Source organism: Leuciscus leuciscus (assembly GCF_965113295.1).
Source record: "Leuciscus leuciscus genome assembly, chromosome: 25".
Taxonomy (NCBI): domain Eukaryota; kingdom Metazoa; phylum Chordata; class Actinopteri; order Cypriniformes; family Leuciscidae; genus Leuciscus; species Leuciscus leuciscus.
Window position 1 is genome coordinate 15,479,056 of NC_138724.1, and position 17,391 is coordinate 15,496,446.

Sequence of the window (17,391 nt, forward strand, 5' to 3'; positions counted from 1 at the left end):
CGATGTCCGGGAGACGTTTGTGTCGCTGTCTCTGTGACAATTTATTTAATGGTCCATCTGGAAACAAATGGCGTGACGCCAAACCCCCTCCTGGAAGAAGAACACCATCGTGTTTAAAACTGTGACAATGAGCGCTTAGCAGGATCAACTAAATGTTGGATTTTCAAAAGAATGTAAAGTTCGTAGCTCCATTGTTGCAAGAAACTTGCACAATGTTCTTGAATTAATAATATTTAGATGCACACCGTCTGTTATTGTAGGGACATCGACTTTACATTTTACATGATGTGGGACAAAACGAACTGTGATTGGTTGCATTACACGTCACTCAAATGTCCTCTTGGGCGGTCCTTGTCCAATGAAAGCTGCGATAGAGTCCAGGCCTTCTGCTGTCAGTCTGAAGGTCTGGCTACGCAAGACTAGCTTCTGACTGGCTAAAGAAAGCCACTCATAGGCATGCAGGAAGAATGGCAAGGTGATGCAGTGTCTCTTTCCCTTCTCAGGGAACTATGGTTACAGTTGTAACCTGAGACGTTCCTTTTGAGGGAACTCCATGCTGTGTCTGAATATTGATGCTATGGGGAACGAAATACCCAATTGTGCTATACTGACAAATGCCTGTCTTAATGTGAAGCTCTCTGGGCACAACTTAGGACAAGGGCATTTGAGACCCCAGGTATATAGTCCAGGCCCAGGCTGTAAACATTTATAAATGTGTGTGGGGAAGTCAAGCCCTGGGCCTCAGCCCCTGCCTCAACAGGATGTCTGCTCCCTGATTCAGGAACCCAGGGATATAGACTGCTCTAAGCGAGAGCAGTTTCCCCTGAGCCCACAGGAGGTCTGATGTGCCAGTCTGCAAAGAGGTTACAATCTCAGACCCGCCTGATGATTTATGTACGAGACTACAGATGTGTCGTCTGTACAGACAAGAACATGATAGCCTCTGAGATCTGGGTAGAAGTTCCTCAGACCTAGACATAAAGCCATCATCTCCAGTCAGTTTATTTGCAATGAGAGATGATGCCATCTCCACAGACCTCGAGTTGAGCGGCCGTCTAGGATCGCCCCACAGCCTGTGAGGGAAGCGTCTGTCGTTAGCATTTTGCAATGACACAAAACCCCCAGCACAGGTCGCAAGGACAGAAACCAATGTTTCTTCCACATCACCAGGGAACGAAGGAATCTGTGCTTAACCTTGATCACATGAAATGGGTTACCCTTCGGGGAAACCCCTTGGTTTTGAGTCACCACTGCAGTGGTATCATTTACCGAAGGCTAAAAGGAATCACATTGGACACAGCTGCCATGAGTCCCAACAGCTTTTGAAACTGTTTCACAGGTATGGCCTGACCTAGCTTGATTCTCTTGGGGCTGGAGATGCAAGAGAACCTCTACACCTCTGCCTGGAGGCCCGGAAAGAATGGTAGGCCCAGACGTGGAGGTTGTGTTTTACAGGGCAGGAAGCGCTCATCTAGCTTGCTTTTACAACACGCCTCTTGCTTCTCGACTGGCCAATCAATGTTCAATTTGGCCACGGCACAAGCAACAACTTCCACCAGTTCCTCATAAGCAGAGGATAGAGGTGGCAAATTCTCCAAATCCCCTGCCTCGATGCTAGCGATATCCACCTCCTCAGAGCTGGATAACACTAACATCGGGTTCTTACTCGGGGCAGAAGGGCGGGCTTCCGGATCCTGAGTGAAAGCGTTGGAACCTGCAGGTGAGAGCTAAGAAAGAGAGAGCTGGGCCCGTCTCAAACTCCTCTGCGAGCTCCATCTGCGACCCCCATGATCCCAAACTACAAGGGGTGCAAACCTGGCCACTCTCATCAAAGAGGGCCTGGCGGGAGCGTCCTCAGAGGAAGATGCTCACAGTGAGCGCAGTGCATCTCTGTGTCTGTGACCACCATAACACCTGCAGTGTTTACCAAGCTTTGATGACTGATGATCTAAAAATATGTTGACTAATTAAAAAGAATGGCTAAACCTCTGTTCACAAATAAAATAGAGGTAATCTGAAATTTGTAACTGCGTTTTTTAAAGTTACTTTTTTAGAATACATAAAAACTTAATGAGAAATATACTTGGTTTTAATAAAGAGAACATTTATTACATTGTTCATGTAAAAATACAAAAACTGTAATTTGTGATAGTGTAAGTAATAATGTTTATTTATTTAACCTGAAAATATGTCAAGTAAGTATAAACAGTAAGTTTAACTGGAACATGAACTTATATTGGATTAGAAAAGATAAAAAGCAGTTTCATTTCAGAAAATCACTACGTGCCACTAAAATATACGTACAGTATATGCTACTGAGAATGTAATTTTCAGTGTGTGAACGGTGCTTTTGATTTACAGTCCCCATGCTGAGTTTGCTTTTATTTCTTTAATGGCTATTTTAACTGCAAGAAACGTGTAATAGTATGTCAGCTACATTATGTGCAATGATTTTTTGCAGCTCAACACTTTTTAAAGAAAGTATGCATCTTTAAAGATTTGTACCTCACCTAATATCTGAAATAAGGCATCACGTCATAGATTATTTTTGTGTTTTTTGATATATATATCATATATGTTATATATATATATATGTTTGGGGTTGGTCATGATTTTTGCCCCAAGTGTGCTTGTGTGGAGTTTATGGTTCAGTCAAGCACAAAATGCACCGTCAAATCTACAGTGGCACTGTGCTTGAGATTTCATTCAAGCTAAGTTATTTTCTCTAGTGTAATATGTTGATGTGCAACTTCTCTTTTCATGATGTCTATTATAATAACCTTTGTCTAGGCCAGTGCTCAGGACCTGTGTTTCAACTGCCTGGTTCCTTTAGGCTTGTTGATGATGCTTTCGACTCGTTCCAGACTCACTTTAAGGTCCCAAGGCTTCTGCTTTTCTGCTGTGATAAGGGTTTTGTGGTGGTCCACTTTCTGCTCTGATTGGCAGCAAGGAGGGCCTGCCACGATGGGCGACGGGGCAGATTTAGGGCCCGGTGTGATGGCTTTACGACCAGGCTCCCCCCAGGAGACCTTTGTGCCCATTGAGTGGAACTCATTGAGGAGTGGAGGGCCGCAGACACTGGCACACAAGTGCAGTCTGTCCTGAAGAGACGGGCCAAGAGAGAGAGAGAGAGAGAGAGAGAGAGAGAGAGAGAGAGAGAGAGAGAGAGAGAGAGAGATCCACAAACCAAAAGGCAAGGCCAAGGGGAGAGAAATATTCTGTCTTTAGAAAAGATCAGGACGGAGAATAGAGCCAGCAAAAGAAAAGAAGTGTAGCCTTTTGAGAAACGGTGTTCAAAGAAAAACAAGAGAACATGAAGGTGGACAAGAATGAACAATATGGCTATGTTCCAGTCCTACAGCATCATAGACAGAATTACATATTAGAAAGTCATTGTACATTTTTTTATAATGGCAGACGTGACTTAGGATGCTGCTTTAGAAGGTAGCACCCTATGTAGACGGCAGACAGTGAGGCAACTCATTGGATTTTGCAAGGCCAAAAGAAAAGGGGATACAACAACAAGAAAGTAGAAAAATAAGAGAACAGACTCCAGTATGACTTTAAGTTTTTTTTAAGGCACTCAGATTATAATGGCTGAATAAGTGTACACACATGTATGTACGTAAAAACACACCTGCTTTCAGCTAGGCCCTCACTCAGCATCAGCTATAGGTTATAATGGCTGAATAACATATGTACCTAAACACACACCTGCTTCAGCTAGGCCCTCACTCAGCATCAGCTATAGGTTATAATGGCTGAATAAGTGTACATATGTACCTAAACACACACCTGCTTCAGCAAGGGCCTCACTCAGCATCAGCTATAGGTTATAATGGCTGAATAAGTGTACATATGTACCTAAACACACACCTGCTTCAGCGCAGGCCTCACTCAGCATCAGCTATAGGTTATAATGGCTGAATAACATATGTACCTAAACACACACCTGCTTCAGCGCAGGCCTCACTCAGCATCAGCTATAGGTTATAATGGCTGAATAAGTGTACATATGTACCTAAACACACACCTGCTTCAGCTAGGCCCTCACTCAGCATCAGCTGCCGTTGGCTGTTCAGCTGCAAGTGTTGTCCTCACCTGCCTGGCCAAAGCCACCTCAATCTGAGGCCCACACCTTAGACCATCAGACATCATCACGTAATGATATACCTGTCTGTTTGGAGCCTGACACAGATAGAGCAGGACTGTTTTTAACTGGAGTAAGGAGAAACCAACCTGATCTCACTGCAATTCGTACGTATTTTACGAGGTGGCTAATTCGTATGAATTCATACGACCTCACTCGTACAAAGGTTTATTTATTTTTTTTGTGCAAAATTGTACATATTTTAGGAGTTGCCCAATTCACTGAATTCGTACGATTTAGACAAATCGTACAAATTCGTACGAGTGAGGTCGTATAAATTCGTACGAATTCGTACTATTATTTGATATTATTTATAAATTATAAAAACACTAGTTCAGATTCATTTAAGCAGTATTATTTATTTATATCTCAATTGTCAAATCTTACTGTACTATACTATTATTTATTTATGTAACACATTTTATGCATTATACTCAAATTAATGATTATAGTTTATTACGTACTGTAATTTATAATATAATGTATATTGTTTGTATTATTTGTAAATTATTTATTTACTTATTATAATAACATTTTCAGATTTTAGCAATTAAGCATTATTTATTTAATTTAGTCTTGTATATTATCATTAAATTGTATAATAATTTAGGTTATGTTATGTTTCAGTATCTTTGTGGGTACTCTCCATAGACATAGGCCCGGTTTCACAGACAGGGTTTAGCCTAAACCAGGATTAGTCCATAGTGCAATTAGGACATTTAAATAATTTTCATAAACATGCTTAGAAAAAAAACATTACTGGTGTTCATCTTGAGACAAAACAAAGGCACTGATATATTTTAAGATCAGTCAGTGCAAGTTTATTTCAGTTGGAACAGCTCAGACTTACATTTTAGTCTAGGACTAGGCTTTAAAATTGTTTGTGAAACCGGGGGATAATGTTTTTTTTTTATACGGTACAAACTCTATTTTCTATCCCCAACCTTAAACCTACAAATCACAGAAAACAATCTGCATTTTCAAAAAACATCACTTATTATGATTTACTAGCTGTTTTCCTCATGAGGACCCCAACAAAAAAAGTATGGATAATGCCATCTTTGATACGTCCCCATGATGAAGGGTATACCTGAACCACACACACACACGATGCAACCACTACTTCATTTCCGTAGATTAAGCAGGTTGCTGAGTGTTTTGTCTGATCCAGCATTTATTCTCTATAAATCATGTCATAGAGTGAATGCACTGAACCAGCTATTTTAGATGTTGCATAAGCAATCCTACTATCTAATGTGCATTTAAGGCCCTCTCTGAGAACTGTGTTGATAGATAGCTGTTGAATGCTTATAGCAAGCATGTTCCTCAGAAAATAGATCTAGGATCAGAACCTTCATTCCCCAGTCTATCATAGCAATTGCAAAAAACCCACAAGACTGTTCTCAGACCAGTACTAACTGCTCTACTGTGAGGCACTTCTGTAAAAACAGTGAGGCTGAGGCTTGTTATTCAGAATTAGCAATTTGTTAATGCTCTTTTAATGGCCCCACTGCTGACATTTCACTGAAACCGAAAACAATCCTGCCTCTAACAAGCCGTAGTTGTGAATGAAAAGGTTATGAAGTGCCTTCAGTCCTCCCCCTAGATCCCAAATAAATGGCTCTGCTGCAGTCAAGCAAAACATACTTTGTATCCGAAAAAGCTTGGGGAAAACATCTTTTTCCACAAGTTTATGGCTTATTAGGTCTAAAAACTAAATGGTGATTTTCTCCCAATGTGCTGTTATGTAATCCGTATCATGCAAAGCTTATAAATGCGAGGCGGTTCCCAGAAAGTGAACAGCAGGAAGTCCTCATCATCCTGCACATGCGCTTGAACAGATCAAATGTCGAGAACCTTTCACCTCCATCTCCTTCATGCATACGTGCAGGAAGAAGTGGATCTATTGAACGGGAGCATGTCTACAGCATCCCATCCGCCATCACGCACACTCCAAGTGTTCACAAAGCACTGCACGAACCTTGATATTTATGTAACATGCACTCAATAACCTCTGTATATGTCTGCAATGCCCTGTTTGTGCCGCCATGTTGCTATTATTACTAGTAGGCGTTTTTGCCGCTGAATGTTTTATTTGTGGCCTGTGGAATTGTTCATAGCTTCTGAAAGTCTGATCACAGATTATTTGGAAACACGCCACTAATGGTCTCTGTTGCTCATGCCGCTTGATGCCAGCGGTTTGTTCACTTCAAGTCACTGTGAGTGTGAACAGCCCTTTATTGGTCAGTCATAGAGATCCAGGCACTCTGTTTAAAGCTGACTGGAGTGCATCCTAGCAAACACAGAACGTTCTCTTAAATCTAGTCCCAGGCTAAAATGCATGTTTGAGCTGTTTTAACTGAAATCAACTTGCACTGACAGATCTTAAAATACTGTTTTGTTTTGTCTCAAGATGCATACCAGTAATGTTTTTTTCTAAGACACGTTTATAAAAGCTGCTTAAATGCCCTAATTGAACTAAGGCCTAATCCTGGCTTAATCTAAGCCTTTTCTGTGAAACAGGGCCAATGTTTGGGGAAAAAAATTACAGGAATCATAAATCCATGGGTTTGATTCCATTTCCTTTCCTGCCGCCTCCGATCAGCATGTGATCTTGTCTTCCTCAAAAAAGACAGGTTTTGGTTTTACAGCCGACTTTTTGAACGTCTGCTTGTCGAACTTCATCTTGTTGTGCAATCCATTTGGATAAAGTACTATGTTCCTATTTTTTTTTTTTATAGAAATGAAAACTAGGTTAAAAGAGGGTCACCGTGATTTTGCCAAGTAGGACACGCAATGGTTCCCTCACTGTCTGTGTGACAGTTTTTTCAATTTTCGTCATCAGGAGGAAGGTGCCCATGCGTGAGTAACTTGAGCGCTTGAAAACAAAGTCCACTAGATAGTGCGCACGGTCCAAGCGCGTCTAAAATCAAAATGAAATGATAGGTGAATAACACTGATGTAGAAGCACCTCACCCTGGTTGTAAACCTAAACTCAACATAAACTGTAATCTTGTCCCTCAAATCTGATTGGTTGATTGAAATGTTGTTCCAGGATCAGGAACATACTTAGTGAATTTCACGTACTTGGTGAAATCCCGTTCACCGTTAAAGGAGACAAGAATGCAGTCGTACAATGTCTGTTTCAATTCAACCAATTAAGACGGACACTGCATTTCCATTAATATCCTCGGGACAAATCCAGTTGCAACATATTGGACCTCATTCATGAAACACAAGCAGAAGTTTCTGTAAAAACAATAAATTAATTGCAAGAATTTACATAAGAATGGTTTTACACACAGTTTAAACAGAAAAACACCTTGCGAACTAACGATCAGGAGTAATAGCATACAAGCAGGGATGTTAGCTAGGCTATTTTTTTCAGTAGCATGACTAGCATGACACTTTTTTTGCTAGTAATTTGCCTTTTTATGCTAAAAAGAAGTGTATTTTCTGTGCCCAAGTGAGCTGAGGAAATAATCAAACTGGAAAAACAGCTGGGCTAGTCATGCCACTGAAAAATTTATAGCTAGCATAACTGCTTTTATGCTAGTTACTCCTGATCAGCAGTTTGTAGGTCAGGTGTTTTTTCTTTTTCAGATCTCTTAAGACACACTCTAGAGATTCACTCTCATAAAAATGTCTCTCTTTCTTTCCCAAGTAGCATTGGGAAGTCTGATCTTTTTGATGTGTTGTCACCCTTTCTGACATGCTTTTTAGATTTTTTAACCAAGAATATACAGCTGTTTTTTCAAGTAAATTCTTAAGATATATAAAATATCTGTATATACAATATCTGATATTTATATAATTGAATACACATTGCCCCCTACGTGAAAAAGAAGTGCACTTAATTGTATTGAGTGTGCACTTGTAGTGCACTTCAAATCCTAAAAGTACTTGTAGATATTATAATATGAATTAAATGAAAGACCACTTAAAGGGAGTACACTCATGGCTGTTTATGAAATAGGCCTATTTTTTTCACAAGGGAAGCTAACATACTTAGCTACTTTTTGTTAGCAACTTAGTGTTGTCTAGCTACTGTACATACCAAATATGAGCTTAACAGTAGCTTAACTACTGTAAAAGTGCACTTAGTAATACATTGGTCTTGGATTTCGCACTGACACCTGCTGGCGTGGATGGTTGGTAGTATTGCTATGTGGTTGCTAATGGTGCATACGGTATACCAATCCGATGTGTACTTATGCACTATTCTATGCTGTTTTGTAGTATAAATAGTGAGAGTAGTGTGTTCACACACACTATTCCCAAAAGAAAAGTTGCACTTTAAAATACCTGGAAGATGCACTTAAAGGTGCTCTAAGCAATGTCACGCGTTTTTTAGGCCAAAACCTTTTTTTTGTCACATCCAGCAAACATCTCCTCACTATCCGCTAGCTGCCTGTCCCCTGAACACACTGTAAAAAAAAAAAAAAAAAACGCGGTCTCTGTAGACAGCCCAAGCTCCACAAACGGCAAGAAAAACAAACTGGCCCAGCCTTGGCCACGAAACATAACAAACAGTGTTCCAGCCAATAACCAATAAGAATGATTTGGGGGTGGGGGTTGGGGGGTTTGTGCGCGTGCACATGAAGGGGGGTGTGGGGAGTGGAGGAGAGAGAAGCATGAAGAGGGAAGTTAGCTAGAGGAGAGATGTCCTAGACAACGACTAACGTTAAAATTGTATATTCTTGAGAATTTTGATATGGCCGACACACGACCAAAGAGACGACGTTCCGATGAACAAATAACAAAGAATAGGGAAAAGGAGAAGGAACGCGAAGTCCCGAATTTACATTGGAAAAGCGTTCAAAAGGTGGCGAGAACTCCGCCAGCAGAAGGGCTTCTTATCCGACATTCAGGTGGCTCTGTTTTTGCTGGACAGGTGGGTAAATCCAGTTTGTTTTTTCTAAATGGTTCATGACTGTTTCAGGAAACACGGAAGGGAGGGGGAGGGGAGGGGACCGGATGTGGGGGAGAAAGGGTCGAGCTAGCCTCTGTTATGTTTGACAATACTTCGAACGTCAACAAGAAGTGACGTCACCCAACATCACTTAGAGCACCTTTAATTAACCGGAAAAAAAACTAAGTATGGAATGTTGGACACTTCATGCACTCGACTGTCGCAGCTTTAAATACATCAGACTCCAATGACAAAATAACCTTATCAAATTCATACATTGTACATACTAGTGCATAAGTACATAGTACATAGTTTGGAATGTCATTTGGGATGCAACTTAAGTGTTTTTAGCATGTCCCGAGCATGCTGGGAAATTCCGGCGGGTGTTGCTTCTCCAATACTGTTATAAAGCTAATATATTCACAACAAAAATCGTACTCTTTCACCTTGACAAGACAAATAGTTGGAGCTCTTTGAGAACTAAATTTCTACCAAACCTCACAAAACAGCTCTCAGATCAGATCAAAGATCTGCCACAAGGCTCAAATGATCCTTGGCTGTGTGTGTTTAGGTCGGATTGACTGATTGATTGTGGCAGTGGAATGATTTGTCCCTGGTTGTCAGCGCCACTCATCATTAACACGTCATCCCACCTGGCTGTCGTTGCCCTCCAACGGCTCCCTGCGGAACCACCGTCACAGAAGCTGTTATGGAAAGCTGAGTGGGAAGGGCCTCGGCGTTTCATCTCAGGCACAGGCCCTTTGTGTGGTTGTTCTGGGAAAAATGACTCAGTCGACACTGGCAGACATTTTGGTATGAGCCTTGAGCTTCATTCAGAGAGTCACTATTGTGATTGAGAGATTACATTTCATGATGGCAATTCAACAAGGCCCATTATAAATATTTAAATTTAAAATTCTTTAGTTGTGTCACCAATGAATCTACATTTGGGGTTTGTGAGGGGTGTATTGTATCACCCTCTAAAGGACTGATAAGGTATCACAACTACTTGTTTTATTTCTGCAGTATGTACTGTACACAGTGCATAGTATGCAAATATTTATATTTCTGTAGTACACTACTGTTTGAAACATTTGTTGTTAAATAATGTGTTTTACATACTATACTAGTTGAATACAGTGTATAGTGTGCAGTTTGCAGTAAGCTTAAAGATTTTCATAGTGATCGTCGCTGTGAGATATTCGGTGTGTCGTCCCTTCACATCACATGGGTGACTGACCATTCGCACAAAGTATTAACAAAGTCTCCCCAACGTAGATAAAGCGGAGTAGCTGATTAATGGGAAAAGAAAAGGTTAATTACTGAAGGAACATCTTGCAGAAGGACTGCGAATGTCTTTAATCATTAGCAAAGACACAGAGGAGCACCAAATTAGAGTTGTTCAGTTGTCCAGTTCCATTCTTTACCTGCTCATTTTGTCTTGTTAGAACAAGGAAATTAGCACTGAAAGTTGGTTGTACTGCTTTAACTTTAAATTACAGCCAGGCCCTTTCAGAATATATAATATAATACAGTATAATGTAATATAATATAATATAGTGCTATAATTATAATATAATTAGTGTATAATATTAAGATATATTAATAATATTAATAATTATAATATAATCACTATAATTAGTGCTGTCTAATCATGTTAAATCACATCTAACATAAAAGTTTGTATATATATATATAGACACATATATTATATATTTACAAACTTTTACTTTAGATGAGACAAATAATCAATTTGACACCACCAAATATAATATACTATATTATAATATATAATATAATAAAAATAAATAAATATAACATGAATTTTATATTTTTATTGTATTCATATGTACTAAAGCAGTACAGTAAACATTGCAAAATATTGTTAGAAATAAATAGTATTATCTGAAATATATATATGGAAATATAAATTAATTTTATTTAATATTTAATTTAATTTATTTAATTTTATATATTTTATATATGTATATATATTTAATTAAGTAAATAAAAGTAAATTGTTAAAAGATATATATATATATATAAACTCAATTCTCAAGTCTCAAACTCACATATAAGGATATTTGGAATCAGTTCAATATCATTATTGAATATAGCTGATTTTTTTTAATTTAACGGAATTAAACAGGATGTTTTCCTTTAAAACCCTGCAAACCTTTTGCTGTCAAAGCTCCCAAGGGTACTTGTTTAATTAAATTGTGTGTTTGACCATGTTTGGAACCGGAAAACTTCCAGCTCTAGAATTTAAAAGCACTGATTATTGACATATTTCATATATTTATGTGGTCTGATTGTACCCGCAATATGTGATAATGTCTACAAAATCAAATTGTACACCTAAAGGACAGACAGAGGAGTGATAGTCAACAGGAAGCTTCCATCCACTGCCTTCAGCACATTGATTGAGACACATAATGCTTAGTAAACCGCAAAACGCATGTATCAGAGGTGCTGAGTGGTCATTCGATTAAACCTTAAAATGTCTTTTAAAATTTCAGGCTGGTCAGAGGATGTACAAATCCATAAACTACAATGAGATTTGTATTGATTGATGTGGGTTCTGGTGCTACTAAGATTACAGTGAATGTAATAACCCTGTTCAGACTGCCAGATAGAAATCTAGCCAGTTCGCAGGAAAATGTATGCTAGGCTTCAAATTATAAAAGATTTGAGTTTTAGTAAGATTTTATTTATTTATTATATTATACTTGTTTTTTAATATTATTTATTATATAAAATTTATTGTAAATTATACATATTTTATGTAATTAAATTAGTGCTGTCAAATCGATTAATCACGATTAATCGCATCTAACATAAACGTTTTTAAATGTACAGTATATATATATATATATATATATATATATACTGTGTATATATATATATATATATATAAACTTTTATGTTAGATGCGATTAATCACGATTAATCGATTCAACAGCACTAAATTAAATCCATACAAATTGGGGTCACTGGTCATTAACTATGATGTATTTAAATATATTTTTAATATTTACATGAAAAATTACATTTAAGCAACTTTAGCATTATAAATGTGCAGTTAAAAATATATAGGCATTTAAATATATTGGACCTGCACAGTGGGTATATAAAAAATTATGTAGTATATTATATAGTATAAATTATACAAAAAGTTAACATTTTACATTATGTAGGAATTTAGGTTTTGCCATTCTTGCAGGGACATTTGGTTTCCACAAATCCTGAAACACACACACACAGGCTCTCGACGGTTAGAAGGACCTGTTTCTTTGGTCCCTGCAAGGCCTTTGGGTTACGGAGATAAGACAGTAGCTGGAGGACATGGAAGCAGCTGTGTTTGTGCGTAGGAGTCTTGAGGTGACTGTCATTTCACATTAGAGGGTTTGGCTTCTGTGTCTTTCCTGTGATCTTACTCCAATTTTCCTTGGTATGAACTTTCTCTATTTCTGAACACAAAACGAACTGAACAAAAACAAATCTTTATTGTCATCTCATCAAATTGTCTTTACTCAGAGTATGCCGACAAGCGTTTTGTCTCCCTTTATTATCAGGCTTGATGTGAAGCTGAGCATCATTGTTTAGGGTTTGTGGCACTCGTGTTGGCAGATGATGTAATTGGGATTAAACTGAAAAGCCTTATGGGAGTTGGCAGGAGTACACAAACAATGGCTTGGGGAAATGAAAGAGGAAGACCAGGCAACGTTCATTAACAATGACCTCCCATTTAGTGGGCATGAAAACATTGTTCTTGATTTTCGATCAAGGCAAGACAAGTTTATTTATATTGTTGACAACATTGCTTTACTTATATGTATGTGTGTGTGTGTGTAATATTTAAATGTATTATAAGCATTATAGTTTTATAGTACATAACATTATTATAATGTTCTGATGTCTGATTTCACTTTCTTTTTCCTTTGTAAATTGGTGTAGATTAAAAATCCTATTTTTTATCAATGTTAACAAAGGACTAATTTTGGGATATTTGGTGCACAGCATGGTTTGGAGTGTGTGTGTACTATTATCTTATCAGTTTTATTGCAGATTAATGTGGCGTTAACAAACTACGTCCCTCAAGGGGGCGATAGACTTAATTTGTCTGAATTATTAAACAGGGTGTGCTGTTGTTGAGTTAGCTAACTATGGCTGCGTCTTGATTAGGTACTTTTTATTTGAATAAGTATTTACTTAGCGACCTCTAAAAATGTACGTTCTATATAGTATGAATGTAATCTGGATGTACTACATTCGCCATGTTTTCATTATCATGTATCCTACCAGTGTCAGTTGCGTTGCTTCACTGTCATTCACAAATCCTCTCCCGTGGCCTCATGGGATAGTAAAGTGTACATCATATGCACACTTCAGAATCTCACCGGTAGTAGGTCATCCAGGTACTTTTTGCCTACTCTTTTATACTGTGAATTCTTTCGGACATACTTCTGGTCACATGTTTTTTCACCTACTATATAGTAGGGAAGTATGCGATTTAGGATGCAGCCTTTAACTTTTTCTGCAAGATTATTTTCTTTGCTGCTCTGCCATGACAGTTTTCAGTTTGACCTGCAAGAGAAAATGAAAAAGTAAGACCTTTTACGTTTAAGTATTACTATATGCTCACCATGTAATCATGAATTCGGTTGTTTGTCTGTGGTGGATCAGGTAAAAACTGGGACCTGAGCGCCGCTCTCAATGACTATGAGCAGCTCCGGCAGGTCCACACGGCCAACCTGCCCCACGTCTTCAATGAGGGCCGTTTCTACAAGCAGCCCGAACGTAGCGGCACCCCGCAGCACATCAGCAAGCCTGAGCAATGCCCCCAAAAACAAGAGGACAACACTCAGGGTGAGCAGAGCTCTCTATCAGCTCCTCCTGTTTTGACTTATTGGTGTGTTTTCTCTGTATTTTCTCTTGTACCAGTTTAAAGTCATCATAAAATGAAAAGTCACCTGATCTATTTTCTAAATACGTTATTTATCTGATTCATCTATGCATGTGTAGCGCCCCCTACCTGTCTTTCTTGTAAGTAGGACAGCGCTCCAGATTCCTTAACAATATGCCTACAGATGTTGAAGTTAGGCCCCTCTGGTGTCACTAAATGACTTAATTTTCCTGTAGAAAATTATAATAAAAATCTGTCTGGTATAAACTCTTTTGAAAGAATAAAACTCTTTGAAAGTACCAAAATGTAAAGGATTTAATTTGTATATATATAAAAAAAAGTCAGATTAGTTCATATAAACAAATTAACAGTATGTGATTAATTTACAGGAACATTTATTAAGAAAGTGAATCTTTATTTCTAATCTCCTGCCCCTCTCTCTCTCTTCTAGAGAAGCGTCTGTCTCGGGGCATTTCCCATGCCAGCTCTGCCATCATGTCTCTGGCGCGGCTGCAGGTTTCAGGGGATTGTGGCAGGGAGCAGTTCCCCCTAGAGATGCCCATCTACACATTCCAGCTGCCCGACCTGAGCGTGTACAGCGAGGACTTCCGCAGCTTCATCGAGCGCGACCTCATCGAGCAATCCACCATGGTGGCCCTGGAGCAAGCCGGTGAGCCACAAACACTGCGCTCAGATCAGTGACGGAGCGAATACAAAGCCTAGCCTTTCATTACAGTGATGATAAACACAGGTTTATGATCAGTACTAATGTCAGCTTGGATTGCACAAGATTAACTAGATTGTTAGAGTCAACGCAACACAGCAGCAACAGAATTAAACTAATCCCTGATCTTGGATCAACTGCAAAGCCAAGCGGACCAGTGAACAAAAACATGCACTTACCAAATAGCATAGCTCATGCCAACACCAAAATTTAAGATTTAAACGGATAGTTCACCCAAAAATTTATTTCTGTCATATCACTTTTTCTTCAGTGAAACATAAAAGGAGAAATTCTAAAGATTGTACTTACAAGTATGGGTCAATGACATTTCTCTTATTTAAATGTATTAATTAATGTCTATTCAATTTAAGGCATGTAGTACAATCAACATGCACAAAAAATAATAATAATCATAAAACAGGAAATTATATCATAGAAGACCCCATACGGACCCCAAAGTCAAAGTCAATAAGTCTCTTAAAATATAAGTTAGTTTTATGAAAAGGAAAGATTAGTTCAGTTCAGTAATTATTTTTTATTATAATTATAATTTAAATGTAATATTAAATTAAATATAAATATATATATATATATATATATATATATATATATATATATATATATATATTTGCTTTGAAATAGATAACTGATTATTATTATTTTTTAATGATTAAGATGCACTTACAGGTTACAAGTAGGGTGTAAGAAAAATATGTTTTATTTCCCTAAATAATTACACCACTTTGCATTTTTAGAGTCATTACACTGAATCTTTTCTTGAAAATGGTACAAAATCATATGAAACCAACAAAGTTTCTAAGAAATTGGCACATGTGTTTTAAACTAGATTTAAACTACAACCCCAAATCCAGAAATGTTATTATATTTTGTAAAATGCAATAAAATCAAGAATTATAAATTTTGTATTTAACTGACAAAAGTACAAAGAAAAGATTTTAAAAATGTTCACTGACCATCTTAATTGTATTTTGTAAATATAAACAAACTTTTGATTTTGATGGCTGCAACACACTCCAAAAAGGTGGGGACAGATGCAAAATAAAAGTGAAAAGCTTATAGAATATCCAAGTTAAACTCTTTTTACACAGTCCACAATAAGTAGTAATATGTGAGGGTATTGTGATTGAGTGTAAATCTCAGTCTTTGCAAGCAAAGATGGGTCATGGCTCATGGGTCCAAACCTTTCTAGATTTGGAGTTGTATATAATTAATTAGCAAAAGATCAAATATTACAAGGATGCAATTCCAGTCTGTGCAAGCAAAATAATAATATAGCAATATGTTAACTGGTTGGAAATGGCCTCGGGACTTTGGAAATGCTTTTGGACTGTGGGAGGAAGACCCTGTCCCAAGGGAGGGCAGAAGGGCTGAGGGTAGAGGCACTGACGTTCCCTCGCGGTGAGCTTTACCAGCTTCAGAGAAAAGAGTGGGTGATAGGTCAATGCCCAGTGCAAACCGCCTCAGGGCCGAGAGCTTGCAGAGGACTACTTATTCTGCTACTGCTTGCCATAAAAAATTTTTTTTAAATGCTTGGTGAGCTATATGTAAAATGTAATAAATACATTTTCAGCGGTATAATGTTAGCGTACCTAAAGACGCCACCCACTCAGCTGAGAGTGACTGTTAGATATGTAAATTTGTACTGCACACTTTCTTCTCAATGACTAAATAAACAGAACAAAAACACAGCGGTGAGAAAGCAGCAGTTAAGAAAGCATCTGATCATAGTGAAGAGGATATGTTTGCACGGGCTCTGCAATTCGGCACTTCAATAAAGTCACATTGTGTTTATTTAGAGACCACTTGATTACAATAGTATGATTTATGCAAGCAGTTATATATAGTATTGTATTATATAACAGGAAAAAAATAAGTTCCAGTGTCTCTTTCAATTAGAATTACAACCTAAATTTCGACTATAAAGCGCACTCTAGTGTGTTTATGTTTTTACTCATGTCTGACCTTGATGGACAAAATAATGCTTCGCAAAAAATAAAGCAAAGATGGCGAATGAATGACAAGGAAGCACAAAAAAATGTACATACAGTACACAAGAGTTAATACAAGTAATAGTTGGTTGTTAGTCGCACACACTCAAAACCATGTTACTCACATATGGAGCAGAAACAACGCAATCTTAGCGTCCGTTTTCAGGCCTTCCCGCTGAGGTCTCTCCAGTGCTGGAAAGTTTTTCTAATTTAAACCCTGGTCCTAAAGCTCTTGCCTGATCATGACCCTTCTTTTTCCAGTGATATTCCTCTGAGCTTTTCTCTTTTGTAATGTCTCTCAGCCATCTCTCTTTCTACAGTCTTCAAATGTTGTGGTTCTCGGTCCAATCCACTTTCAACAGTTTCTTGCAAAATCGCTTACTGCACCTTTAAAGGTAGGGTAGGCAATTTTCGGAGCGGCTAGCAATAGCAAATTAGCTCTGAAAGCATGAGATCCCTTCAGAGCGTCTCCAAAGCCATGCCTCCTTTAAAACACATGAACGCACACAACAAAGTCTGCAAAGCGATACGAGATGAGAGACAGCGCTAAACTACCTCATGTTTGAAAGCACATAACATTTCAAATAATAATGAACATAAACAACTTAAAGAGCTCTAACCTGTATGATCTGACTGCTGCAGATTCATTTCAGCATTGATAGTGTTGATATAGAAACGCAATCGAGTCAC

General features: G+C 38.1%; 1 protein-coding gene across 2 annotated transcripts in view; it reads left to right on the forward strand.

Moving 5' to 3' along the window:
- Positions 1 to 17,391, forward strand: part of otud7a (OTU deubiquitinase 7A) — a 78,532-nt gene that overhangs the window by 36,437 nt on the left and 24,704 nt on the right. For both annotated transcript variants that reach the window (XM_082159835.1, XM_082159836.1), the window contains exons 4-5: positions 13,749 to 13,931; positions 14,420 to 14,638. In XM_082159835.1, the coding sequence (XP_082015961.1) occupies positions 13,749 to 13,931; positions 14,420 to 14,638 (402 nt within the window). The remainder of the gene's footprint in view (positions 1 to 13,748; positions 13,932 to 14,419; positions 14,639 to 17,391) is intronic.